The sequence below is a fragment of the Vipera berus genome (assembly GCF_964194415.1).
Source record: "Vipera berus genome assembly, chromosome: 5".
NCBI classification, from domain to species: domain Eukaryota; kingdom Metazoa; phylum Chordata; class Lepidosauria; order Squamata; family Viperidae; genus Vipera; species Vipera berus.
Genome location: NC_138207.1, coordinates 6,915,516 through 6,942,437, shown reverse-complemented (window position 1 = coordinate 6,942,437; position 26,922 = coordinate 6,915,516). Strand labels below are relative to the sequence as shown.

General features: G+C 44.8%; 1 protein-coding gene across 1 annotated transcript in view; it reads right to left on the bottom strand.

The window, feature by feature from the left end:
- VWA5B2 (von Willebrand factor A domain containing 5B2) overlaps positions 1 to 26,922 on the bottom strand; it is a 57,658-nt gene that overhangs the window by 21,861 nt on the left and 8,875 nt on the right. Inside the window, exons 2-10 of the mRNA XM_081329173.1 lie at positions 21,258 to 21,438; positions 19,675 to 19,836; positions 16,773 to 16,992; positions 12,743 to 12,897; positions 9,923 to 10,054; positions 7,741 to 7,865; positions 4,885 to 5,061; positions 1,904 to 2,014; positions 980 to 1,182 (exon numbers count right to left, since the gene is read on the bottom strand). Of these exons, the coding sequence (XP_081185299.1) occupies positions 980 to 1,182; positions 1,904 to 2,014; positions 4,885 to 5,061; positions 7,741 to 7,865; positions 9,923 to 10,054; positions 12,743 to 12,897; positions 16,773 to 16,992; positions 19,675 to 19,836; positions 21,258 to 21,396 (1,424 nt within the window). The 5' untranslated portion in view covers positions 21,397 to 21,438. The remainder of the gene's footprint in view (positions 1 to 979; positions 1,183 to 1,903; positions 2,015 to 4,884; positions 5,062 to 7,740; positions 7,866 to 9,922; positions 10,055 to 12,742; positions 12,898 to 16,772; positions 16,993 to 19,674; positions 19,837 to 21,257; positions 21,439 to 26,922) is intronic.

Sequence of the window (26,922 nt, the reverse complement as noted above, 5' to 3'; positions counted from 1 at the left end):
GGAATGGAGCACCCACAACTTCTGAAGTCAATTGTTCTCTCAGGAAATTTCTCCTTAGTAGTTCTAGGTTGCTTCTCTCCTTGACTAGTTTCCATCCGTTGCTTCTTGTCCTGCTTTCAGGTGCTTTGGAGAATAGCTTGACTCCCTCTTCTTTGTGGCAGCCCTTCAAATATTGGAAGACTGCTATCATGTCACCCCTGATCCTTCTTTTTCTTAAACTGGACATACTTGATTCCTGCCACTGTTTTCATATGTTTTAGCCTCCAGCCCCCTAGATTTGTCTCATCACACAAATGATGCAGATTGTATCATTTGGGACAGCTGTGTTATGCAGTGGGCAACAGTGGCATGCTCCACATCATTTGGGCGATGCTATTGGGATCCCCTTTCCGGTTTGAAAGTGTACCACATTGTGCCCATCCATGGGAGGGGGGGAGGTGTCCCTCCTCAGGGTCTGCCAAATTGGTTCTACAAGTTTTCAGTCTGGTTTATTTTGAACTCCCAGTGAGTTGTTTGTGGCAGCTATCTGTTGGCTTAAACCTCACAATATGGAAATTTCTCTTCCTCAGGGTGATTCTAGGGCCAGACATCTGGGTAGATAAATGCACAGCCTGGGAACAAGAAAAGCCTAAAGTTTGTGGCCAGTTTGTATTACCGTATTTTTATGGGTATAAGAGGCTGTCTTTTCCTGCAAACACCCGCTTCAAAAAAATCAGGTGCGTCTTAATACACGGGAAAATAATGGTAACCTCCGCAGCCCAGGGTGTGCATGTGTGCATTGCCATGCCACCTGGGGCAAGTGTCAAGCCCCTCTGGGCTTGCCACTAATGGGAGTGGGGAGGGGGCAAGATCTTTGGCTGGCTGAACTTGCGGATTTGCCGGCTCAGCTGCTGGGCGCTCCGCCGAAAGGCTGATCAGCGGAGAGAGCGTCTTATAACAAGGGTGCATCTTATAGACGGACAAATATGGTACTCCATACCTGACAGTGCTTGCTTGTCTCCTGACTAGCTCAATAACCTTGCCTGGGTTTTCTACGCTGGAATCCATCAAGATAAAGAGCTGCCTTGGATATCCGCGGTGGAGAGGCTGTCCCAAACTCCAGTTCAGAGCGGCAAGGAGGCTGGTCCCGCTCACATCAGCCCGTAGCTTCTGAATATATTCGCAGGCCAGTCTAAGGATGTCCTGGGGAGACAAAGAGACGTTTACAGAGACAATCTAAGGCAGAGGGGTCTTCAAACGTGGCCCTTTTATGACATACCCAACCTGGGTTAATGAAGCAGAGTGGCCGTGGGTCCCATAACCAGCTGGGTCTGGGCTAACCATAGACCCCCAAGCCTCTTGATGTTGGAAAAGGCTCCCCCCAGTTTTAACAACATGAGTGTTTTGCCAGACTCTTGGTATGTGTGGATGAGACGGGCAGACTTTTCCGTAGACGGTTTGCAAGAGTGCAAAAACTCTTTTTTTTTTCTTCCTAGCTGCGAAATATAACATTTGAGCCTGCCCTGGGTTTAACCGCACCCTTCTTAACCTCTTCAAAAATAAACTCCAATCATGAGACACAGCAGTAGGCAATTTACAGATTTTAATTTTCACTCTTTTGTTAAAGGGGCAATGAGCCATTTTTTTAAAAGAAAGGAAGACTCTAAAAAATGTCTGAAGCGTTTAAGGCAGGGGTCTTCAAACGTGGCCCTTTTATGCCTTGTGGCACGCTGGCTGAGGAATTCTGCGAGTTGCAAGTCCGTGAGTCATAAAAGGGCCACGTTTGAAGACCCCTGCTGTAAAGGGTAGCAAAGCCAGGCAGTAATTGGCCAAACCAGGGTCTCCTGGAAGAAACACCGAGTTCTGCCCGGATTCCCAGCTCAGCTCTGGGATGGTTCTGCCAGCTTGGAGAAGAGGTACTCACATTATTACAAGGCTTGCTCGTCTTGAAGGCGGGTCTGAGGTTGGGCCCAAAGCCCGCCACATTCAACAAGCTGCTGGAAGGAAGGCTCTTTATGGCCACTAGCAGAGCATCCTGCACAGGAAAAGGGAGAGAAAGTCAAGGTCACCGTCTGGATGTATTTCTTGCCTTTCCTCCAGGTGCAAAAGATGGTATGATGGGGGTTGACATGATAGCATTCTTCCAATATTTGAGGGGCTGCCCCAAAGAAGAGGGGCTCAATTTATTTTCCAAAGCACCTGGAAGCAGGAGAGGAAGCAACAGATGGCAGCTAATCAAGGAGAGAAGCAACCTAGAACTAAGGAGGAACGTTCTGACAGTGAGAACAATTAATCAATGGAATGACATGCTTCTTGGGAGTTGTTGGCGCTCCATCACCGGAAGTTTTCAAGAAGAGATTGGACAACCATTTGTCTGAAATGGTATAGGGTCTCCTGCTTGAACAGGAGGCTGGACTAGAAGACCTCCAAGGTCCCTTCCAACTCTGTTATTCTGTTATTTCTGTTATCATCACTGGTGGTATCCATGCAATCTATTTAACCAGATAAGACCTAAGAGAAGTATTTGCACAACATGCTAAACTTGGTAACTTTGTGGGGTGGGGGGGTGAGTTGATGGTGGAAGAAGCTTAGCATGCCATGCAGACATAGTCATGCAAACTGTGGTTTGTTGATAGTTCAGTGCAATCTACAAGCCTGTAAAAGAGTTAATTGAGTAACCACCTTAAATGTTTTGTGTAAATTCAACCTGAAAATTGAGCATTTTGTGTGTCAGGCGCAAACAACCAGGCCAACACATCTAGAGTATAAACTAGCTACTTTATTGCTGAAGGCTATTTCACATCAATCTTCTCAGATTGGCAGTTTGCCCTGGGGGAATAAAACTAGATAAATTTCAACAGCCTTCAAATGGAGGGTGAAACTTGCTCTCTTGTGCTTATGTAATGATTCCAGACTGATGCCCCGCTTGACCCCTCCTTCTGACTGGGACAGTCTCTTTTTGACATCATGCGAATATAGTCCATGAATCTATAGCACACACTTATCCCCACCACGACAACTACATGAAAGGAGGCAGGGCTGAAAGGCAGCAACTAGTCCAAAGCCACTCAGAGATTTCTGTGGCTGAGGGGAGACCAGGAACTTCCTGGCACCAATTCACTTTCACCACTTCACTACACTTTCGCTTGGGCCGGGATGGAGACCAGCCCGAAGACCTTAGAGAGCTTCTGTAGCTAAGGGAGGACTTGAACCTGGATCTCCCCGTTCGTAGTCCAGCACCTTCATCAGTAAACCATTTTGGCTCTGAGTCTGAGAAATTGAATTAAAAGATGGCACGAGAAGACCATTGAACAAGGGGAATAACAGTAAAGGTCCGACTCCCTTATACTACTTTGAGGACCTTGAACAAGTTGGAGATTGGAGCACTTAAGTGTAAGACCAATATGCTCAAGTGGAAGCTGTTAGCGGATAACCACACACCGAGTCAATGCAGAGAGAAGCAGATCTGCCATGGTATGTTGGTTAACCAGAAACATGTACCGAAAACGGTTTATTTTTGACCCGACGATCAAACCAGGAAGGGGGCTTCATTTTGGCAGTCTAAAGTTTGATTTGAACACAGAAGAAGGCTGAAAAATAAGAATTCTCAAAGTCACCCAATAAGCTTCTGAAGGACCAGAACGCAGGTCTCCCTTCACCGCTATGCAACTCTCAATTTTCTAGCACTTAATTTATTTATTTCAATTTCTATAACTACCCATCTCACGCAAGCAACTCTAGGAGGTGACCAAGCCCATTGAAAGTGCTTTCTGAGAACAATGAGGGAGATAAAAAAATAAAAAATAAATTTTTTTTTTTAAAAAAAAATCCAAGTCACGTGGCAGCATCCAGCTGCCTTGCTTCATTCACCTCATAAGGCCAGGTAAAGCCAAACCTGGCTAGCAACTGAAGGTGAGCTTATCAGAAAAACCTAGGCCAGGCAGATGTGCTGAAAAAAGAAACATCATGGAAGATAGCAGTGACAAATCACTTCTGCACTGAGGCTAAGAAAACTGGATGTGAGGCTCAAGTCTAAGGAAAATTGACTTTACTCTTCACATTAACCTTGGGACCACAAAAATCACAATCCAGATTAAGTCCCTTCATGCTTACTTTTTAGTTAGGAAAAAAAACACCGCATCGCAGTTAGTATTTTTTAAAAAAAAATGTCTAAAATTGTCCATCTGGGACATTTTCCTCACTCCACAAGACAACTTCCAAAAGTTGTCCATTAAGTAATAACTGTAGTGTGACAGAAGGGGCAAACTGTTAAATACGTGCTTGGGGAATAATCATATTAAAGAATGCCAGGCAATGAAATTAGACTAATTCATTCCATAAGATCTGCAAAGAGAACTGCCTGGATACAGTCATGGAGTTGGGTTGAACTCAACTCAAGGGTGTCTTGATCCAACGGTCTGGGCCCGTGGTGGCGAACCTATGGCACGTGTGCCACAGGTGGCACGCAGAGCCCTCTTTGTGGGCACGGGCGCCATCGCCCCCAGTCCTAGGCCTTCAGTTGGGTTTTATAAAACCTTTTCGCTTTAGGCCTCCGCTGCCATGTGCAAAAAAAAAAAAGGTTCAATCAATCAATCAATTTCAATTTCTCACAGGAAAAAAAAGATCTCGCAAAGTTGGAATTGATTGAACTTTTTAGTCCCACCCAGTCTGTTGTTACCACTGCAGCCACGCCCACCCAATGGGCCACACCCGCCCAATGGGCCACGCCCACCCAATGGGCCACGCCCACCCAATGGGCCACACCCACCCAATGGGCCATGCCCACCCAGCACCCGAGGATACATAAGTGGGTTTTGGGTTGCAGTTTGGACACTCGGTCTCTAAAAGGTTCTCCATCACTGGTCTGGGCTCTCTAAAAGGCCACTAGTGCAAGATTCCATTTACTTTGATCCCATCGATGCTGGGGCCACTTGCGCTTCCTGTCTGGCCAATGAGGAAGAAGATCTCCCTGGTCACCGTCTGAATGTCAGTAGAAACGCTGCTTATGCTGGGGCAGAAATTCAGCATCAGGACCGGATTGTAGAAAATGTCTTTGTGGAATCTCTTCTGGACAAAGGCAATCTAGGAGCAGAGACAAGAAGTTCCATAAAGGCGGTCTTAAAATCTGGGATTTTGTTTTGCTGAGATGGACGTGCTTTAAAGCTCTGGCCAATTGTGAAGGATCCAAATCTCTTGATGGTTGCATCAGGGAAAGTCTGAAATGGTGTAGGGTTTCCTGCCCGATCAGGAGGTTGGATTAGATGACCTCCAAGGTCCCTTCCAATATTATCATCATCATCATCATCATCATCATCATCATCATCATCATCATCATCATCTAAGTCCAACTAGCTGATCATGTTTCCATGTGCCTCTCCAGAAGTTTTTAAGTAAACCTTTCTTTCCACCAACTTCTTTGGGGAGTTGTATTTACATTAAAACCATAGAGCAATGGTCTTCAAACTTGGCTACTTTAGGACTTATGGACTTCAACTCCCAGCCAGCCGGCTGAGGAATTCTGGGAGTTGAAGCCCACAACTCTTAAAGTTGCCAAGTTTGAAGACCCCTGAAATAGAGGCTCCACCATTTATCTATCATGGGTAGCGGGCATTGAAAGACCTGTCCCTAGATGGAACTATTAAATAGAGGTAATCCTTGACTTACAACCATTTGTTTAGTGACTACTCGAAGCTACAACAGCACTGAAAAATGCGACTAACGACCGTCTTTCACACTTACGACCATTGCAGCATCCCCGTGGTCACACGATCAAACTTTGGGCACTTGGCAACGGGCATGTACTGTATTTATGATGTGTGCACTGTCCTGGGGCCACATGATCGCCATTTGTAGCCCTTGAGTTTACAGTCTTTTTTGGCCAAGGACGTTGTTCAAGCAAACCCTGCAGTTGCTAAGTGAGCCACATAGTTGTTAAGCGAATCCAGCTTTCCCCATTGACTTTGCTTGTCAAAAGTCAGCTGGGAAAGCTGCAAATGGTAATCATATTTATTTATTTATTTATTTAATCATATGGCCCCAGGACAGTGAAGCCGTCATAAATTACGTGCCAATGGCTCACTGCCTGAATTTTTACCATTTGACCATGGGGATGCTGTAATGGTTATAAGCGTGAGGACTGGTTATAAGTCACTTTTTCCTTCTCCTGTCATAGCTTTTGAATGGTTGCTAAAAAAATAATAATAAAAAAAATGGCTGTACGTGCTTCAGCTTCAAATGAATCTCTAAGCTGGATGTATTGTTGAGAGGTTTACAAGGAATGCTGCTAGAAGGAACATCAAACACAAATCCCTCCAAGCCGTACTCAAGGAAAATAAATGGACCGCATCCCCCCTCTCCATTTTTGAGTCACCGTCTCCTGGAAAACAGCAGCAGCTGGACGCAAAGGGGAAATGACGTGTACCATCTGTCCCGAACACGAAAGCAAACACTCGTGTCCCAGGATAAAGTTGCAGGATGCAATCTGAGTTGGTCACCAGGACCAGAGGTTGTTGGTTTTTAAAAAAAAAAATCTTCCGAGCTTTCGGATTTGGGCTGGAGCCCAACCTCAGGGAACTCGTCCCTCACCAGAATGTCTATGGAGATTCTCAGTCCTCCCAGTCAGGGTTGTCCCAAAGGTGCTTTTTCAAAAGGCCAACTGCCTTTTCTGACTGTTCGGTCAGAACGGAAGAAGTTTCCTGTGTGAGAAGCAAAATGTCTTCAAGGAAAACAAAGGAAGTCCAGTTGCCTTTCGAAAAAGCACCTTGGGGACCCTCGCCAGAATGTTCTTTCTTTCTTTCTTTCTTTCTTTCTTTCTTTCTTTCTTTCTTTCTTTCTTTCTTTCTTTCTTTCTTTCTTTCTTTCTTTCTTCCTTCCTTCCTTCCTTCCTTCCTTCCTTTCTCTCTCTCTCTCTCTCTCTCTCTTTCTTTCTTTCTTTCTTTCTTTCTTTCTTTCTTTCTTCTTTTTCTTTCTTTCTTTCTTCTTTTTCTTTCTTCTTTCTTTCTTTCTTTCTTTTTCTTTTTCTTTTTCTTTCTCTCTTTCTCTCTCTCTCTCTCTCTCTCTCTCTCTCTCTCTCTCTCTCACACACACACACACACACACACACAGAGAGAGAGAGAGAGAGAGAAAGAGAAAGAGAGAGAGTGAAAGAGAGAGAGAGAGAAACAGAGTCTGGAGATTAAGAGGTTCCTTGAGGATGGGCTCCAGCACAAGATTGGATCCTACCATCTGTCATTTTTACTCAGCTTTCTTTGCCTGGGGTACAGACCAGGGCAGTTACAAGAATAACAAGCGTTGTGATCCCTTCCGCTGTGTTTTAAAGCATTTGTCAGCTTGTAGGAGAAAAACAACAAGATCAAAACTGTTGTGAAGGGGGGAATCCAAGAAGCCATCAAGCTACTTTGCCCCTTTATATGGACCTCTGAATAGACTGTGGTTATCAACTGAAGCCCAGCAGCTAGAAGGCAGATCATTGAAGAGTTTCCAATCAGTAGGAAAAAAAGGCCTCCCACAAACTCTGCGGACCTTCGTTATTGCAAATGGAAATATTGCTTTTCATTTGGAGTCAGATATTCCGCTGTTGAAACAAATGCCGGAAATAAATCAGCTCGACTATGATCACAGATGAAGACGACAGATGAGATGGGAATTGGAGCTGAACAAACATCCCACATGAAAGTACCTCATCTAAGGGATTGCTAGGGGGTCCTTATCATTCAAGTCTATCTTTACACCAAACGTACATGGCCCGGACAAGGCACTTACCTGCCTCTCTCCATCGCTATCCTTTTTGGCAATCCGTGCATAATCCCAGCGGTTCCTTATGTGTGCCTCATATTCGTGATAAGTCATGGCGCCATCTTCAATGATTAGGTGGGGCTGATGAGGTTCTTCAGGGAAAAAGGGAGGAAGATACACCACCATCAGAATAATTCAAGCAGGGGACCCTATACCATGTCAGATAAATGGCTGTCCAATCTCTTCTTTAAAAAATTCCGGTGATGGAGCACCCACAACTTCTGGAGACAAGCTGTTCCACTGGTCGATTGTTCTAACTATCAGGAAATTTCTCCTTATTTCTAAGTTGAATATTGTTCACTTCATCGTCTACTGGTTTGGGCTAAGCAATGTAGGTTTAAAATTCCTTTCAGGCAGGTTAAAGGAGGTAAACGTGCATCAGAAATGGCTAAAAGGAGTGGTTTAAGAACAGCTTCAATCATAGAAGCCCAGAGAGATTCTGGACCAGTCCCTGTGTTTTTTATACCAGCCTACTCCAAAAATTGTTGTCATGGAGAGAGAAAAAAAGGACAAAAGGAAAAGTAGGATACTGTAAAGGTAAAGGTAAAGGTTCCCCCGCACATGCGTGCTAGTCGTTTCCGACTCTAGGGACCGGTGCTCATCTCCGTTTCAAAGCCGAAGAGCCAGCGCTTGTCCGAGGACGTCTCCGTGGTCATGTGGCCGGCATGAGTAGATGCCAAAGGCGCACGGAACGCTGTTACCTTCCCACCGCAGTGGTCCCTATTTTTCTACTTGCATTTTTATGTGCTTTCGAACTGCTAGGTTGGCAGAAGCTGGGACGCGTAACAGGCGCTCACTCTGTTACGGGGCACTCGGGATTCGACCCGCCAAACTGCCGACCTTCTGATCGACAAGCTCAGCGTCCTAACTCACTGAACCACCGTGTACTGTACATACATCTAATAAATAAAAGGTGACATGTTGAAAAGATATACAGGTAGTCCTTGACTTACAACCATTCATTTAGTGACCGATTGAAGTTACAAGAGCATTGGAAAAGCAACTTATGACCATTTTTCACACTTACGACCCTTGCAGCATCCCCGTGGTCAAGTGATCAAAATTCTGATGCTTAGCAACTGGTTCATATTTACGAGGGTCGTAGTGTCCCGGGGTCATGTGATTACCTTTTGCAATCTTGTCGCAAGAAAAGTCAAAGGTTGTACAATTGGGTTACTAATTTAACACCTGCCGTGATTTACTTAACTGTGGCAAGAGAGGTCCTAAAATGGGGCAAAACCTAACACTTAACAACTATCTCACTTGGCAACATAAATTTTGGAGTCAGTTGTAATCCTAAATCAAGGGCTTCCTGCATTGTGAAGATCATTCAATTATATGGTTTTTGATAATACAGGTAGTCCTTGACTTATAACCATTTGTTCGGTGACGGTGGTTCCAAGCTACCACGGTGCTGAAGGAAGGGATTTATGACCGGTTCTCATAAATCCAGCAAGACTTTCTGACAAGTGACTTTGGTTCATGAAGGAAAAGGTTTGGGAAGCGCTGCCTTAGTTGCTATACCCCAGGACCTTGTTTAGACGTGATCACGTGAAGTGTTAATACCACTTTACAAGGCCTTGGTAAGGCCACACTTGGAATACTGCCTCCAGTTTTGGTCACCGCAATGTAAAAAAGATGTTGAGACTCTAGAAAGAGTGCAGAGAAGAGCAACAAAGATGATTAGGGGACTGGAGGCTAAAACATATAAGGAACGGTTGCTGGAATTGGGTATGTGTAGTTTAATGAAGAGAAGGATGAGGGGGGACATGATAGCAGTGTTCCAATATCTCAGGGGCTGCCCCAAAGAAGAGGGAGTCAAGCTATTCTCCAAAGCGCCTGAAGGCAGGACAAGAAGCAACAGATGGAAACTAGTCAAGGAGAGAAGCACTAAGAACTAAGAAGAAATATTCTGACATTTAGAACAATTAATCAGTGGACACACCTGCCTCCAGAAGCTGTGAATGCTCCAACACTGGAGGTTTTTAAGAAGAGACTGGACAGCCATTTGTCTGAAATGGTATAGGATTTCCTGCCCGAGCAGGGGGTTGGACTAGAAGACCTCCAAGGTCACTTCCAACTTTACTATTATGATTATGATTATGATTATGATTATGATTAGACCACTGGCTTTGAGGGATCTTCTCACCAGACGGATGCAAGATGATTTCCAGATTCTTGTCATAACGGTGCTTATCTGCCAAGGTAATGCATATCGTTGATGCGGAACTGGCGTATGGATTTGCATCAGCCCGAAGGGCATGAGAAGGGCTTTCTAGTCCTGCAGGAATGAAGGAAGAGGAGAAAGAGAAATATTGACTTGCCGAGATGTCAGGTACTTGAAAACAAAAAAAAAGGTAAAGGTTTCCCTCTGAGTTGGGTCTGACTTCGACTCTAGGGCATAGCGTTCGTCTCCATTTTTTTTGGCCGAGGGAACCGGCATTGTCCAAAGACATTTTCCATGGCCATGTGGCCAGCATGGCTATACGCCATAGGCACACAGAATGCTGTTACCTTCCCACCAAATTGGTACCGATTAATCTACTCGCATTTGCCTGCTTTCGAACTGCTTGGTGGGCAGCAGCCAGACCAAATAACGGCAGCTCTCGCCATTGCATTGGGTCTCAAACCTGGGCTGTCAGCTCTCCAGCTGACAAGCTCAGTGTTAATTTAACCCTTGAGCCATCGTGCCCTTTTAACTATCAGGTGAAAAACAGTCACTCTTCGGTTACTCCACGAGTGACGCTTGATTCATACAGCTGCACAAGGGTTGATTTGCAAGCATCAAAAATTTTACTACAATACTGGTAATGATAAACCAGCTAATTTACAGTGTTTTCGTGGTATGGAATAAATTCTCAAGCCAACATTTATTTTTTTTCCATTTTAGGTTCAATCCACCAAAAAGCTTTTCCTTATTCCAGGAGTACAGTATGTTTTGATTAAATTGAAGCCCGGTGAGACCACAAAGGCAGCGTTTTTCAAAGTCCTGGGACTCAAGCCAATTCCTAATGGGATTACTTCTTTCTAGGTCTGAAATATATGTTCCGAACTGGCAGACGTGGCTTTCACTCCCTGCGTAGATCATCCTTTCATGAGATGCTACAGACTCAGCAATGAATCTTTAAAAAAAAATAAAAATCCTGCCTATGAAAAAGAAGTCTGCCCTCTTCTCTCCCATTTTCAATGAGCTACTCCATAGATCTTCCACAAGCTATAGTCCTCAGTTTACAACCTTTCATTTAGTGACAGTTCGAAGTTACAATGGCACTGAAAAAACTGACTCATGACCGTTTTTCCACTCTTGCGACCGTTGCAACATCCCCATGGTCATGGGATCAAAATTCAGATGCTTGTCTCACCTCTGGCTCACATATATGATCGTTGCACTGTCCCGGGGTCACATGATCCCTTTTTGCCTAATTCCCACAACACTGTCTTATGACTAAAGATATTTAGCCATGTAGTAGGGCTATTTTTTTATTTTTTTATTTTTAATCCCATTTACATCCCGCCCTTCTCCGAAGACTCAGGGCGGCTTACAATCTAAAGCACAAATCAATGTGCTTAGCAGTAGCCTTCATTCTATGTATATGCCTGCTTATTAGGGCTTTCACACACACCCCAAGCGGCATTATTACAAAGTCAGCTTAATTGCCCCCAACAATCTGGGTCCTCGTTTTACCTACCTCGGAAGGATGGAAGGCTGAGTCAACCTTGAGCCTGGTGGGACTCGAACCTGCACTAATTGCAGGCAGCTGGTGTTACTTAAGGAGGCATTAGCCCACTGCTCCACCAAGGCTCTATATTGTTATTATCCTTGTCATCTTCTCATCTTTCCTACTATCTTCTCCTATTGGTATCTTATGATTTATCACTTGTCGTTTGTATCTTATGATTTATGATTATATGATTTATGATCTATGACTATTACTTTGCTGATGGTATGTACACTGAGAGCTGATGCAACCGGAGACAAATTCCAATCGCACTTGGCCAATAAAGAATATTCCTAGAGCAGGGCTTTTCAACCAGTGGTACGGGTACCACTTGTGGTACATTGGCACCTGGCAGGTGGTACACGACCATCCCAGAAAAGTGGTAGCGGGGGAGGGGAATGAGCTGAACCGGTGGTAGCACCGCACAAGCCTGAGCGAGAGATGGCTGGAGCTGCAGGGCTGTCAGGGCTCAGCAGAAGTGCCAGGATCAGTGCTTCTTTGGGGCTGTCAGGGCTTAGCAAAAGTGCCGGGATCAGTGCCAGGCTCTAGCTGGAGCTCGGCACTGATCCCGGTGCTTCTGCTGAGCCCAGAAGAAGCGCTGATCAGCTGGAATGTTGCAACATCTCCAGGGTCTTGTGATTTACATTCAGATGCTTGGCAACTGATTCATATTTATGGTGGTCACAGTGTCCCAGGGTCATGTGAAGTGACCACAACCTGCTGCAACCACCCAGCAAAGGGGTGGGGGGAGATAAAAACCAAACACCACTCCCACCCCACCCCTGCTGCCAATCCGCAACAGAAATGCTCATAACAATGAAAATCTCGGACAGGAGGAAGAGTGCCGCCGGGCAGGCAGGCAGGTGTCTTGCTTGGCTGTGGCTTGGCGGCACTTTTTTTAGTGCCATTGTAACTTCAAACAGTCACTAAGCAAACTGTTGTAAGTCGAGGACTACCTGTACTTCATCACTTTTTTCCTTTTTTTTTGGTCATCAAGTTTTTGACACCTTGCTAGGCAACTGGTGGTACTCGGATGTTGCCATATCCTAAAAGTGGTACAATGCCACTAAATGAATGGTTGTAAGTTGAGAACTACCTGTATGCTGATTAAAATTTAGGACCGGACCTGGGTTAAAATCTGGACGGGAGATCACCAGGAACCAACCCCCTTAAGGGTAATGCTAACCGTTTTCCTAATCTCTTTGTAGTTGTGCCCCAAGAACCACAGGAGAACAAACGCCGTTTCCTACCTGCCAGCAAACACGGTCCATTAACCAACATCTTGAAGCTGAACTCATAGGGGAAGGGATTGTAAACGTCACCTCTGAAAATGTCGGACTCCTTGGGAGGCATATAAAAAGACGGGTCACTCTTCAGACTAGCCGAGCCAAAACAACTCGTGGAGCTGAAGCAGAAGAGAAAGTGACACTGCTGACTGCCACATCCCATTTTTCCTGTGAAACTTAGAAATGATTGTTAGGAGATAAGACATATTTCTAGGCCTCTTCAGAAGTTATTTTCTCGGGGTGGGAGAAAGAAAGGTGTCAACGCTGCTAACATCGGATGTTCTTGCTTTGACAACAGATGGAAATGCAGCCATTTTCCTCTATTGCTTTTAGAGTTAGTCGATGCTGGGAGGGGGAATGTGGATGAGAGTCCAGCTAGTCATAACAATAATAACTCAGCCGTGGGAACCCAAGGTCATTGGGCCCAGAGTTGATCAGAATTTTGGCAGGCTGGAGAGCTGGGGAGAAAGCCTGCACTTCAAGCTAATTGGGGAATGTGATTTATGACTGTTTATTGGAGAAGGTAATTGTGCTGTTACTTTATGCCCAGGGGAGGAGAATTTAGTTTTTGGCCTCGATTATGTAAGTGCCGGTACTTTGTTTCTCGAATAAAAGATTCTTTAAGGTAAACAATGCCTCAAAGTTCTTTTGAAGAGTTTCATCTGTCGGAACCATGACAGAAGGAAGGAAGGAAGGAAGGAAGGAAGGAAGGAAGGAAGGAAGGAAGGAAGGAAGGAAGGAAGGAAGGAAGGAAGGAAGGAAGGAAGGAAGGGCTTTTTTAAGTGAATGTCACCAGAAAAATTATTATTTTTTAATTGAATTTCTATACCGCCCTTCTCCCGAAGGACTCAGGGCGGTGTACAGGGCAATAAAAGCACTACAAAAATTACAAAAGTTAAAAGTTAACTTTAATTGTTTAAACCCCATACTTGCCCATTTACTATACGTTGATTTCAATATTGTGAAAATTACAAAAAACTTGGAGAGGTATTATCTGAAGTATATCTGGGCTTGAAACCATTACATATAACATTTGTCCGGCGGGGGGAGGGAATTTTACAGGAAGTTTTCTTTACAGTGTTTTGGAGTTAAGGTTCACATAACCAACATTTAACATGTCAATCTGACCATATGACGAAATTTTATAGAGATTTGGGAGGCGAACAAGAATACGTTTTGTTCCTACTTGGTAATCAAAATTTTTTCCCTACTGGATGCATAGAGTCCGCACAGAGGAGAGCTCCCCAAAGGGTCAATGGGACTATCCACTGTTATTTGTAGTTCTATTAGTTACAATGGTATTTGTTAAAATTTCATATAACTTGGCACACTAAATCCACTAAATACAAAAAAGATGTTGAGACTGTAGGAGGAATGCAGAGAAGAGGAACAAAGATGATTAGGGGACTGGAGGCTAAAACATACGAAGAACGGTTGCAGGAATTGGGTATGTCCAGTTTAATGAAGAGAAGGACGAGGGGGGACAGGATAGCAGTCTTCCAGTGTCTCAGGGGCTGCCCCAAAGAAGAGGGAGTCAAGCTATTCTCCGAAGCACCTGAAGGCAGGACAAGAAGCAACGGATGGAAACTAACCAAGGAGAGAAGCAACCTAGAACTAAGGAGAAATTTCCTGACAGTTAGAACAATGAATCAGTGGAACAACCTGCCTCCAGAAGTTGTGAATGAATGAAGATTTTAAGAAGAGATTGGACAGCCATTTGTCTGACATGGTTTAGGGTTTCCTGCCTGAGCAGGGGGTTGGACTAGAAGACCTCCAAGGTCCCTTCCAACTCTGTTATTCTGTTATATGAAGAACAGTTGCAGGAACTGGGTAGGTCTAGTCTAAGAAAGAGGTCTACGATGGCTGGATAATTCTGAGAGTTGAAGTCCACACATCTTAAAGCTGCCAAGTCTGAGAAAAACTGCATAGGGTGTTTGCCTTACTGGCTGACTTACACTCCCCAAGGTCTCTATTTGTTTGCTCTGCAGGAAGCAGTCACACATTTGCCCTCCACTATGGCTCATTCAAATGACTTTGAGCCTCAGGTTGAAAGTAACGGTGAATTTTATGAGTGGAGACTTAAGCTTGGACATCAAAAGTGGAGCCCTAGCACACTTATGGCTTACTCAAAACTGTTGAAAGAGCTTTCCAAACTAGCTAAGATGTGAGGAGATAACTTATCCCTTTTTTCTCTATGATTGCCCTAGTTATTTTCTAGCTCTTAATAATCTTCAGCCTGTGAGGTACACAAAAAATGCCTTGGTGGAGCAGTGGGCTAATGCCTCCTTAAGTAACACCAGCTGCCTGCAATTAGTGCCGGTTCGAGTCCCACCAGGCTCAAGGTTGACTCAGCCTTCCATCCTTCCGAGGTAGGTAAAATGAGGACCCAGATTGTTGGGGGCAATAAGCTGACTTTGTAATAATGCCGCTTGGGGGGGGGAAAGCCCTAATAAGCAGGCATATACATAGAATGAAGGCTATTGCTAAGCACATTGATTTGTGCTTTAGATTGTAAGCCGCCCTGAGTCTTCGGAGAAGGGCGGGATATAAATGGGATTAAAAAAATGTACATGTTGTAATTTTCCATTTCTGTTAGGGCAGAGGTAGGCAACCTTGGCTCTTTTATGACTCGTGGACTTCAACTCCCAGAATTCCTGAGCCAGCATGGCTCAGGTTGGAAACCTCTCTCTTTCCCCTCAGCATGGCTGGCTCAAGAATTCTGGGAGTTGAAGTCCACGAGTCATAAAAGAGCCAAGGTTGCCTACCCCTGGAATAGGCATATGGAGGCACTTAGCTAAGGTATTTTTAGGAAAGGAGATGTAGTAAACTGGAGGAACAGAGAGAAACTATATACACTGACTTAAAGTATACTTTTCGAATAGTGCACACTATTGTAGAATAGCATATAGCTTACAAATAACACATTATTCATTTATATAAGGTTTATTCTTTATAAAAACTGCCTAGAGTTAGTATTTTAAAGTATAACTATGAACCAAAGTGCAGCCATGTTTAACCGAAGCATGAACTCTGTTACACACATTGCTTCTAGATGCAAAGCAGGCATTCTTATAAATAAACAAGGGAAGACACAAATCCTTTATCATTGCAAATATTCAGTATGGGTGGCCATTCATCTTATAGATACTGTAAGCTATACCCCGAGTTAGTAGGATGTTACAAATCATGCCACAGAAAAAGGAGGGAGGATAAGACAGGAACAAAGGGAGCTTTTTTGAGCTAATAGTTGGAGGGTTTGGTAATTGTAATGGTGGCTAGGTGGTCGGAAAGCATGTGACCGGGTGGGCCTATCAACTGGGCTCACTTTAGAAGGATGTGGCGCGAAGCACGGGGCAGGGTAAAAAAAAACCTATGTAGGACCACCTGCTGCTGGTGTCAACTCCCCTCCACCCTGTGCGTGCCCACAAAGAGGGCCTCCTCAGGGTGCCTCCGGTCAGGGAATGTTGACTGGCGGCCCTCAGGGGGAGGGCCTTCTCTGTGGGCGCTCCGGCGTTATGGAACCAACTGCCGGTTGAGCTCCGGATGGCATCGGACCTTCGCTCCTTCCGGCGCGGGCTGAAGACCCACCTATTTGAACTAGCTGGTCTGGCCTGAGGGGGAACATTAGGGTTTTTTTAATGGGTTTTTACTGTTTTTATTGTTGTTGTATTTTAATTGGGCATTGTTTAATTTCTTTTTAATTTTTGTACTGTTATTTATACATGCCCTGTCAACCGCCCTGAGTCCTTCGGGAGAAGGGCGGTATACAAATTGAATAAATAATAATAATAATAATAATAATAATAAAAATTGATCCATGTGTGGACTCTGGGATTTTGCCATTACCAAGAGTTCCACCGCTTTTGCAAGAGCTTTAATTAAAACTTGTGTTGTTTTCCAATATCCCCCTTGGGAGTTGATTTTTTACCCCTTGCAAGCCCTTCAACTTTTCTCCAAATACCATGAAAGCCATGAAAATCACCATAGGGCCAACCTGTCGTCACACAAGCTTCCTGTTTCGCTTTCACTTTCAGGCACGGCTACAACTAAAGGCATGAGTACGGATGGGAAGCAGACATGCATGCCACCGTTGGGCAGGGTTGCCAGCTCCTGGCTGCTGCTGAAGACCACAGTCAGAGTTGCCGAGGGCTCAATGAGGCCTGTGCTGATGACAAACGTAGACCGTGCCTGGTCTCCATCAAGGATCAAGTGTCCTGGGTAGAAGAGAGAAAGCAGTTAAGAAATATCCAGCACCGGGGGAAAAAAGATGATCTGCATAGAGGTGTCAAACTCAATTTCATTGAGGGCCGAATCAGCATTGCGGTTGCCCTCAAGGGGCCGGGTGGGTATGGCTAGAGTGGGCGTGGCCTACTGGATGGGCGTGGCCAGAGTGCGTATGGCCTACTGGGTGGGCGTGGCCAGCTCTACATCGTTCGCATGAAGGGTGCCTATGGGGGCCTGGGCAGGAGTGGGACAGATCTGAGGGTCTCTGGCAGAAGGAGGGTCTCTGGGCCAGGGCCAAGGCAGCGGGGGCCGTTCCCTCACTGTTTCCAGGATGGCTTTGCGGGCCACATGAAACCACTTCGCGGGCCGGATCCGGCCCCCGGGCCTTGTGTTTGACATGTCTGGCATAGAGAAAAGGGGAATCGTTGCACACTTTCTTCCTCTCCTTATTTGACCACGGGCATTAGAGTGGCGAGATTTAAATACAGGTATTGAAGTCATTTCATCTTACTGAAAACATGGCGCAGAATAGTTAAAAAAAGAGGGCGGGCAAAAATCCTGTTGAGCAGAGAGGATACCGTTTTAAAAAACTGTCTTTCAACAGAGTCACTTAAACCAATGCTATCATGCATCCCCTATAGCGAGGGGCCTTCAAACGTGGCCCTTTTATGTCTTGTGGACTTCAGCTCCCAGAATTCCTCAGCCACCGTGCACGCTGGCTGAGGAATTCTGGGAGTTGAAGTCCACAAGTCATAAAAGGGCCAGGTTTGGAGACCCCTGCCCTATAGTAAGACTTAAGCTACGCTGATTGAGGAATTCTGGGAGTTGAAGTCCACAAGTCTTAAAGTTGCCAGGTTTGAAGACCCCTGCCCTATAGTAAGACTTAAGCTACGCTGATTGAGGAATTCTGGGAGTTGAAATCCACAAGTCTTAAAGTTGCCAGGTTTGGAGCCCCATGCCCTATAGCCGTGGTGGCAAACCTATGGCACAGGTGGCATGCAGAGCCTTCTCTGTGTGGCACGCGCACCATCACCTCAGTCCTAGGCCTTCAGCTTTAGGCCTTTGTCGCCATGTGCAAAAAGAAAAAGGTTCAATCAATCAATTTCAACTTCTCACAAAGCTGGAATTGATTGATTGAACTTTTTAGTCCCACCCTGTCTGCTGTTACCACCGCAGCCACGCCTACCCAATGGGCCATGCCCACCCAATCGGCCACGCCCACCCAGCACCTGACAATATATAAGTGGGTTTGGGGTTGCAGTTTGGGCACTTGATCTCTAAAAGGTTTGCCATCACTGCCCTATAGCATAGATCACCCTTTCTTTTACCCTGGAGCAGTGTTTCTCTACCTTGGAAACTCGATGTCTGGACTTCAACTCCCAGAATTCTGATCAGTTTTGTCTGGTTTGGTTGAACCTCTGGTAGGGCTCTCATCTTCCTCACAGCATGCAAACCCCAAAACCATCTGCTGCCTTGTATTCTTCCTACAGTCTTTGCAGTAACCTCTGCTTGCTCAACAGGAATAAACCACTCAGTCACCCATAATGGATCGTCACTATGCCTCACGGCACTCCTATAGGACATTCAGGATACTGAATTCTGGAAGTTGAAGTCCAGACATCTTAAGAGTTGTCAAGAAACGTTGCCCTGGAGGAACTCTTGAAATAATCTGTAGATCTTGGGGAAGCCCTGCGTAAAATTCTCTATTCTATAGTCCATTCCATTCCATACTCCATTCCATTCTATTTTTATTCTGTTTTATTCCAATTTCATTCCCATTCTTATTCTAAGCCTAGTCCTAGTCCTAGTGTCTACACGCTACGCTACATTACACTGCACTACAATCATCATTCAACAAATGTATGCTGTGCCTACAGCTTATGTTTTGCAAGCAAAATTTAAAAGAAAGCTTTTTTTTCAACCATAATTTCCTGCAGAGCCCCCATGACTTCTCACGAATCCTGGAATTTTGTGGGATCTATTCGAGAGAGGTTGGTACAGATGCAGTGCTTAAGAAGCGTGCTTTGACTGAGATAACAATGCATGTTGGTTTGTGTTCATGGAGCCACTGAGATTTGTGCTTTGCTCATAACCCACTATCCCCTCTATTGTGCCTCTCTAGTGGGCTGCTGAAATAGGGACACGGTGGCGCAGTGGGTTAGGACGCTGAGCTTGTCGATCAGAAGGTCGGCAGTTTGGCGGGTCGAATCCCGAGTGCCGCGTAGCAGAGTGAGCGCCTGTTACTCGTCCCAGCTTCTGCCAACCTAGCAGTTCGAAAGCACGTAAAAATGCAAGTAGAAAAATAGGGACCACTACGGTGGGAAGGTAACAGCGTTCCATGCACCTTTGGCGTCTAGTCATGCCAGCCACATGACCACGGAGATGTCCTCGGACTTTGAAACGGAGCTGAGCACCGGCCCCTAGAGTCGGAAAACGACTAGCACGCATGTGCGGGGGAACCTTTACCTTTACCTAGTAGGCTGCTGAAATCTGATGCTCTTAGAACCAGGACCCTATCATTCTTTATACGGAGAAAAGTCACCTTTCGGGACCTTTCCACATCAAGAAAATGCTTTGGGGAGTCCATCCAGAGCAGGTTCAAGCCCCATCTGACTATTCTTTTCAGCAGTCCTGGGTACAGAGCTCTCTGAGGCAATATGACCCCCACCAACCGTTACTGCAGCGGAGCGGCTGGTTGCAATTCATGTTACAGTCAAGGCAGCAATCATCCACCGGAGGTCGGGTCTGGATCTGGAAGGTGGAGGTTCTGTTTCCTGTCTTTGCTTCAAAGCTTGAGACCACCTCGGTCTCCTCCAATGGATAGACGAATACTCCTGTGCCAAAGAAAGCAGGTCATATAAACTGACTGTGCATCCCTTAATATCAGCATTTCTCAACCTTGGCCTCTTTAAGTTGGGTCGACTTCAACGCCCAGAATTCTCCAGCCAGCCATTCCGGCTAGAGAACTCAGAGAGTTGAAGTCCGCCCATCTTAAAGTTTCCAAAGTTGAGACAGGCGTTAATCTTACATACCTTCTTATTGTGAATAATCCTGAAGAGATAGCCAATGACCTGCACTGGAGCCATACCTTCTTGGGAGCATCCAGGATGAAAATTATGGAGGCTGGAAGTTGATATATAGATCAGGTCTGATGTTGTTAATGACCAGCTTGGCCAAAGCGAAGGACAATGGAAACCATGGTTCTGCTACATGTAGAGAACTATCCTATAAAGAGCTCTGGTTGCGCAGTGGCTAGATTGCAGGCTAAAACTGCTGACTGCCAGCAGTTCGATCCTGAGTGTCTCAAGGTTGATTCAGCCTTCCATCCTTCCGAGGTCGCTAAAATGAGGACCCAGATGGTTGGGGGCAAATATGCTGACTCTGTAAACCACTTAGAGAGGGCTGTAAAGCACTATGGAGCGATATATAAATCTATGTGTTATTGCTCTAAGTTGTAAAGCGCTGTGGAGCAATATATAAATCTAAGTGCTATTGCTCTAAGTTCCCACTTTTGCTATACTATATATCATGTTTCTGGCACTAGAAGTTATTTACCTGTTCCTGCAGGAATAGCTGGAGAATCAGTACCCAGTCTATTAAAAGCAGGAATGAAACATATAAACTATGCTTATGTAACATAGTTTTATAAGGTGTTGGTTGTCACCATTAAAGCCCTTCATGGCTTGGGACCAGGTTATCTGCCTCTTGCCGGTCACATCCACCCAACCCACTAGAGTGGGGAGGCAACAAATGTTGTGGGTCCTGTCCCCTAGGGAGGTACATCTGATGGGACCCAGAAAAAGGGCCTTCTCCGTGGTGGCTCCCTTCCTCTGGAACATCATCCCTCCAGAACTTAGACTGGCCCCCATCACTGACACTCTTTCAGAAGACCCTGAAGATGTGGTTTTGCCAGCAGGCCTGAGGAACCCAGAATGGGACGGAGCCCATTAAATGGCTGATATGAGTGTGTGTTGTCGCCAAGGAGGAGGTTATTGTTTTATTATTTTTATTCCTCCTACATTGCATTTTTATTTTCTGCAAGCCATCTAGAGCAGACATGTCAAGCGCGTGACGTCATGTGACGTCGCGCAATGTATCGGAGCTTTTTCTCCATTTCCTGGTGACGCGTCCGGCCTGTGGGCCGGCAGTTTGACACCCCTGATCTAGAATCACTGGGACTGAGTAGGCGGCTATATAAATTTTCCAAAATAAAATAAATAGCTTTGGAACTCTAAAAAAAACCCAAAACCGTCACCTTCCACGGGTTGCTGCTCCAGATTGATGTAAGTAAGGCTAGCAGTGATGCCCAAGGTATAGCCATTGGCACAGGCCTTCACACATGAGCTCCGCAGAGGAAGGGCAGTCCAAGAAGGCAAGCAGTACAATCCTGGCATGATCTTTGGGTCAAGTGAAGAGTCCTCAATTTCTGCAGTTAGCTGAGAAAAGGCAAAGAACACAGGGAATGCCTGGTGAATCTAACCCCCGAGTTGAGAATTGATTTAAAAATGGAGGCAGCTGTCATTCAGAGTGGATCTAGATCAGGGGTGTCAAACTCGCAACGTCACATGACGTGTCAAGACGTGTCACGACTTTTTTTTGCCATTGCCGGCGATGGGGGTGGGTGCAGTTTCACCATGATGCATCCGGCTTGCGGGCCGGCAGCTTGACGCCCCTGATCTAGATGAAAACAGGACGTAATTGAGCTTTATTTCAAGCCGTTAATGAAATGGCAAAACAATTTGGGAACTTTTACATGAGGGCTCCGGGCCAGTTGGAAAGCAGCTCCAGATGTCTGTGATCCCACAGCATCAGTGGGTGTCGGCAGGCCGAGCCAAATTTCTTCCAAGTCAGCTGTGATGTTGCCGACCACATAACAAAGTTTTTCCTGTTGCAAGATTGTGAGATGAAGACTATGGAGCTTTGGGAAGACCCATTTACCCATGTAAAAAAGTAGCACTTGACATCTCTTCCTGCTTCTGAACCTCAGGCATCTTAAGAAATCCTGCTACTTTGAAGGCTTCGCAGCCCCCTTTTAACACAACAAGCAAAGACAACAAGCACGTTTCTTCTTGGCTACATTAAAAGTGTTTTCTTCCATTAGTTTCTTAGTCTGGCCATAAAGTACAAAGGCACAGAGCATACTAACCCAACAGCCAAGATCTATCAGTCTTCCAATATTTGAGGGGTTGCCACAGAGAAGAGGGGATCGACCTATTCTGCAGAGAGCACCTGAAGGCAGGATGAGAAGCAACAGATGGAAACTGATCAAGGAGAGAAGCAACCCAGAACTAAGGAGAAATTTATTTATTTATTTATTTATTTATTTATTTATTTATTTATTTATTTATTTATTTATTTATTTATTTATTTATTTATTAAATTTTTATACCGCCCTTCTCCCGAAGGACTCAGGGCGGTGTACAGGGCAATAAATATTAAAAAGCAAAGTACAAAAGTTAAAAAACAATTAAATAATTTATGCCCGATGTATACAAAAGTTAAAAGTTAAAAGCCATATTAAAAACCCAACCCCAAACCCATCAGACCAGGCCGGATTGCTCAAATAAATAGGTTTTCAGACTATCCATGTTCTCAACATTTTTCCCATGCCAGCTGTGTCTCTAGTGGGTCTTTTGATAGCTAGCCAAGCTGCCTACAAAGGCAAAAATGTTCTTCAGGAAGTAACTATTTTTTCACTTCTGCCTGAGCAGGAAAATAGTCTTGTATGCAATGACAGTTTAAGTCAAAAATGTGTGCCTTTCCCTCCCTGATTATTTTTATGACACATAATCAGGCCTTCATTATGTTGTGAAGTACAATGCATTTCAAAGTTGTGGTACTGACAGTTTTACTTGGGAGAGGCCGCTTGGCACATTACTGAGCAAGCATTTTTTTTTAGTTTAAGTTTAAGCCTTGAGAACTGGACCTTGCTAAGATTGCGAGACAGTTAGTCCTCGACGTACGACCACAACGGAGCCCAAAATTTGTGTTGCTAAGTGAGACAGTTGTTAAGTGAATTTTGCTCCAATTTACGACCTTTTTTGTCACAGTTGTAAAGTGAATCACTACTGTTAGATTAGTAGCACGGTTGTTAAGTGAATCTGGCTTCCCCCTTGACTTTGCTTGTCAGAAGGTTGCAAGAGGGGATCACATGACCCCCAGAACACTGTGACGGTCATAAACATAAGTCAGTCGCCAAGCGTCTGAATTATGATCACGTGACCCAGGGGGATGCTGCAACAGTCGTGAGAAAAATGGTTATAAGTCACTTTTTTCAGTGCTGTTATAACTTTGGAACGGCCAGTAAATGAACTGTTGTAAGTTGAGGACTACCTGTATTGTGAAACTGTGAATGGGTAAAGCACCAAGAAGATGATTTGAGGAAAGGGGACATGACTTATCCTAAAGTGAGCGAGAAAAGATTGATATCTCATACCCTCAAATGTCCAGGAACAAGGACTGATGGTTTGAGCTTGTGTTCATGGAGAATTGGACTACACCAGGGGTCTTCAAACTTGGCCCTTTTATGACTTTTGGACTTCAACTCCCAGAATTCCCCAGCCAGGCATGCTGGCTAAGGAATTCTGGGAGGTAAAGTCCACAAGTCATAAAAGGGCCAAGTTTGAAGACCCCTGGACTACACAGTCCCGCAGGAGTCTCTACCTGCAATGCTATCGATTGTCTGAAACCGGCAGCTCCTAAATTTTTTCACTTGCAAGACAAGAGTCCTCTTGCTTACATCTGACACACAGATAATGCATATACACTTTCATTTGTCATGAGCCGTACTACTGTAAATCAAAACTCATCATGGAAAGTTGTCGGCCCACAGCATGACATGCATGCAAGAGTTTCAATGTTTATATTGGTTATATGGGTACTAGATATTTTCAGATGAGACATCTGGTCCTTGTTGATTGCTGCAAAGAATGCTGAACTGGGTGGAATTTGGCATTTCTATATTCCCAGTTATGAAAACAGGGGTATGCTCATTAACCAATTAAAAGGAGCATTGGAATATTATTGTCCTTACCCCCCCCCCCATCAATGTGGTGGTGGAATCATGAAATAACTCCTAATCTCCATACTTTTGTGGATATTTCCACCCCCAAAACCTGTTTTCTTTAAACATTCTTTGAACGTAAAGATCTCATGTGCAGGGTTAACACCATAACTCAGCCTGTGGGGCAGTTGAAGGGATTGTATTTAGTTCAGCTTGTTTCAAGAATGGTTTGGGCTTCACTAATTAATTAAGCACCTGAAGGCAGGACAAGAAGCAACAGATGGAAACTAATCAAGGAGACAAGCAACTTAAAACTAAGGAGAAATTTCCTGACAGCGAGAACAATTAATCAGTGGAACGACTTGCCTCCAGAAGTTGTGGCTGCTCCAATACTGGAAGTTTTTTTAAGAGATTGGACAACCATTTGTCTGAAATGATATAGGGTTTCTTGCCTGAGCAGGGGGTTGGACTAGAACAGGGGTAGGCAACCTTGGCTCTTTTATGACTCATGGACTTCAACTCCCAGAATTCCTGAGCCAGCATAGCTGAGTTTTTCTGAAGCATAGCTGGCTCAGGAATTCTGGGAGTTGAAGTCCATGAGTCATAAAAGAGCCAAGGTTGCCTTACCCTGGACAAGAAGATCTCCAAGGTCCCTTCCAAATCTGTTATTCTGTTATCGTTTAATGTCCTAGTTCCTTGCTACCCTTTCTCTCTTGACAAGTCCCGGCTATATCACCCAGGTGATCCAGGTGGGTGGCTTATGGAATTGGAACAGGTGATGCTGCCCTAGGAAACCAGGCAACCACGGTGATTTCAATCCCTCAGAGTTGTCGAGCCCCACTGACAGCTCAAGCGAATTGGAAGATGATCCATGTTCCGAAAATAATTCTTTGTTTCCAGGTGACCTCGACTCTACCTTGCCCACGTAGCGCAAGGTGCAGTCTGAGAGGTCTCCGCCAGCTGTCATTGTATGCGAAAGATGGCATGGAAAAACAAACAAGAGATACTGTGCCAAGCTGCTAGTCAATCCTGAGCACGGAGAGATGTAGCACTTGTATTTCTCTCTGCAGTGTAAACTCCCAACTAGCTGAAACTGTTGAGGAGAATTGCTATTATGATAAGGTTCTGGTTATAACTAGCTTATGCTAGTCATCCACAGCTGTATTGACTGAAGATGACAGAAACTGAAATCTGTCATATTCTATTAGATGGCGTGCTCTCATTATGAAACTCTAGGATAGAAGATTTTGGGGCCAACACCCAACGCCCACACACACATCCCTCATAAAATATAAGAAAAAGGTAGTGTCTCGTACAAAAGAAAAGTTACAGGAGCTAGGACTAAGCTTGCAAACTTTAAATGAGCCATTCATCAACTGAAATGGGAATTGTTTAATACCACCATATGTAAGTTAAGAATGCTTATTCTCAAAGTAATTTGGAAATTGCATTTATTTGTATTCCACCTGTATTTTTGCAAACAACTCAAGGTGGTGAGCATATCATCTCCTAAACCTTCCTCCTCCTGTTTTTCCCCACAGCAACCCTGTGAGGTAGCTTGGGGCTGAAATTTTCCACTTCTTTCAGCTGGATCATCATGCTAGTCCAATTACCCCTGCACAAAACTTCTGATTTACACTGAACTGCAGATTGTCCTTATGACCACAACTGAGCCCCAAATTATTTGTTGTTAAGTGAGACATTGATTAAGTGAATTTTGACCTACCTTGACATGCTTACTAAGTGACTCATTGCAGTTGTTAAGTTAGTAACACCAATGTTTAAGTGAATCTGGCTTCCCCATTGACTATGCTTGTCAGAAGGTCACAAAAGGGGATCACGTGACCCCGGGGCACTGCAACCGTCATAAATACAGTTGCCAAGTATCTGAATTTTGATCAGGTAAGCAAGGAGATGCTGTAAAGGTCGTAAGTGTGAAAAATGTTCATAAGTCACAGTTCTTAGTGCTGTTGTAGCTTCAAATGGTCACTGAATGAATTGTGGTAAGTTGAGGACTACCTGTAGTAATTTCCAAACTGGTAGGGCATGATGAAAAAAACCCAAATCCAATAATTTCAGGCAAAATGCCTATGAAGCAAGCTATGGTCATGCTGACTTGTGATTTTGTTTCTTACCAGTTAGCATCTGGTGCAGAGGCCCCCAACCTTTTGGGCACCAGGGACCGGCTCCGCGGAGAGAGGTTTTTCCATGGACCGGAGGGGGTGTGGTTTTGTGTGCTGCCTGCATCCCTTGGATGGGGCTTTGTTTGTACAGCCTGGTTGCTGGCATGCCATGGCCCGGTACCAATCCACGGACCGGGGGTTGGGGACCCCTGATCTAGTGGGTGTGAATAATTCTCTCCTGGACAATTTAGATGCAGTTATGACAGAAACGTGTCTAATTTCCTACAAGGTTGCCAACTGCCTATCACACAACTTTGAATATGGTTCCTCCATCCAGAATCTTTCTGCATCCATACCAGTATGGCACATTTATTACGGAACGGGAGGGAGGGGGTGGATATATAAAAATTCAGTTTTATTTCCAATAGAGTGGAAAGCAGTCAATTGCAATTTCCCTTACAGAGGAATCTGTATAAGTGCTTGGAACCACTCCAACTGGAAGTAGACCTAGATTTATCTTAGAGGCCTTTTCCATTCCTCTCTCTGTGAGCTGAGTGCTCCTTTATCAAAACGGGGACTCCAGCAGACTGGGGGTGGGGGTGGGGTGAAACAACCCTGTTTTTAATCTAACAAGATTTGTGTTAAAAGGGACAAGCACCGCTTGCTCACTCGCCTACCCTTTTCTCATGGGCAGCACTGAAAATTTGGTCCCTGGGGGAGGAAAAAAAATGAGGAAAAGCAAGGGCTAAATGATTAACAGAACATTTTGCCCAGATGTTAGGACGCTGAGCTTG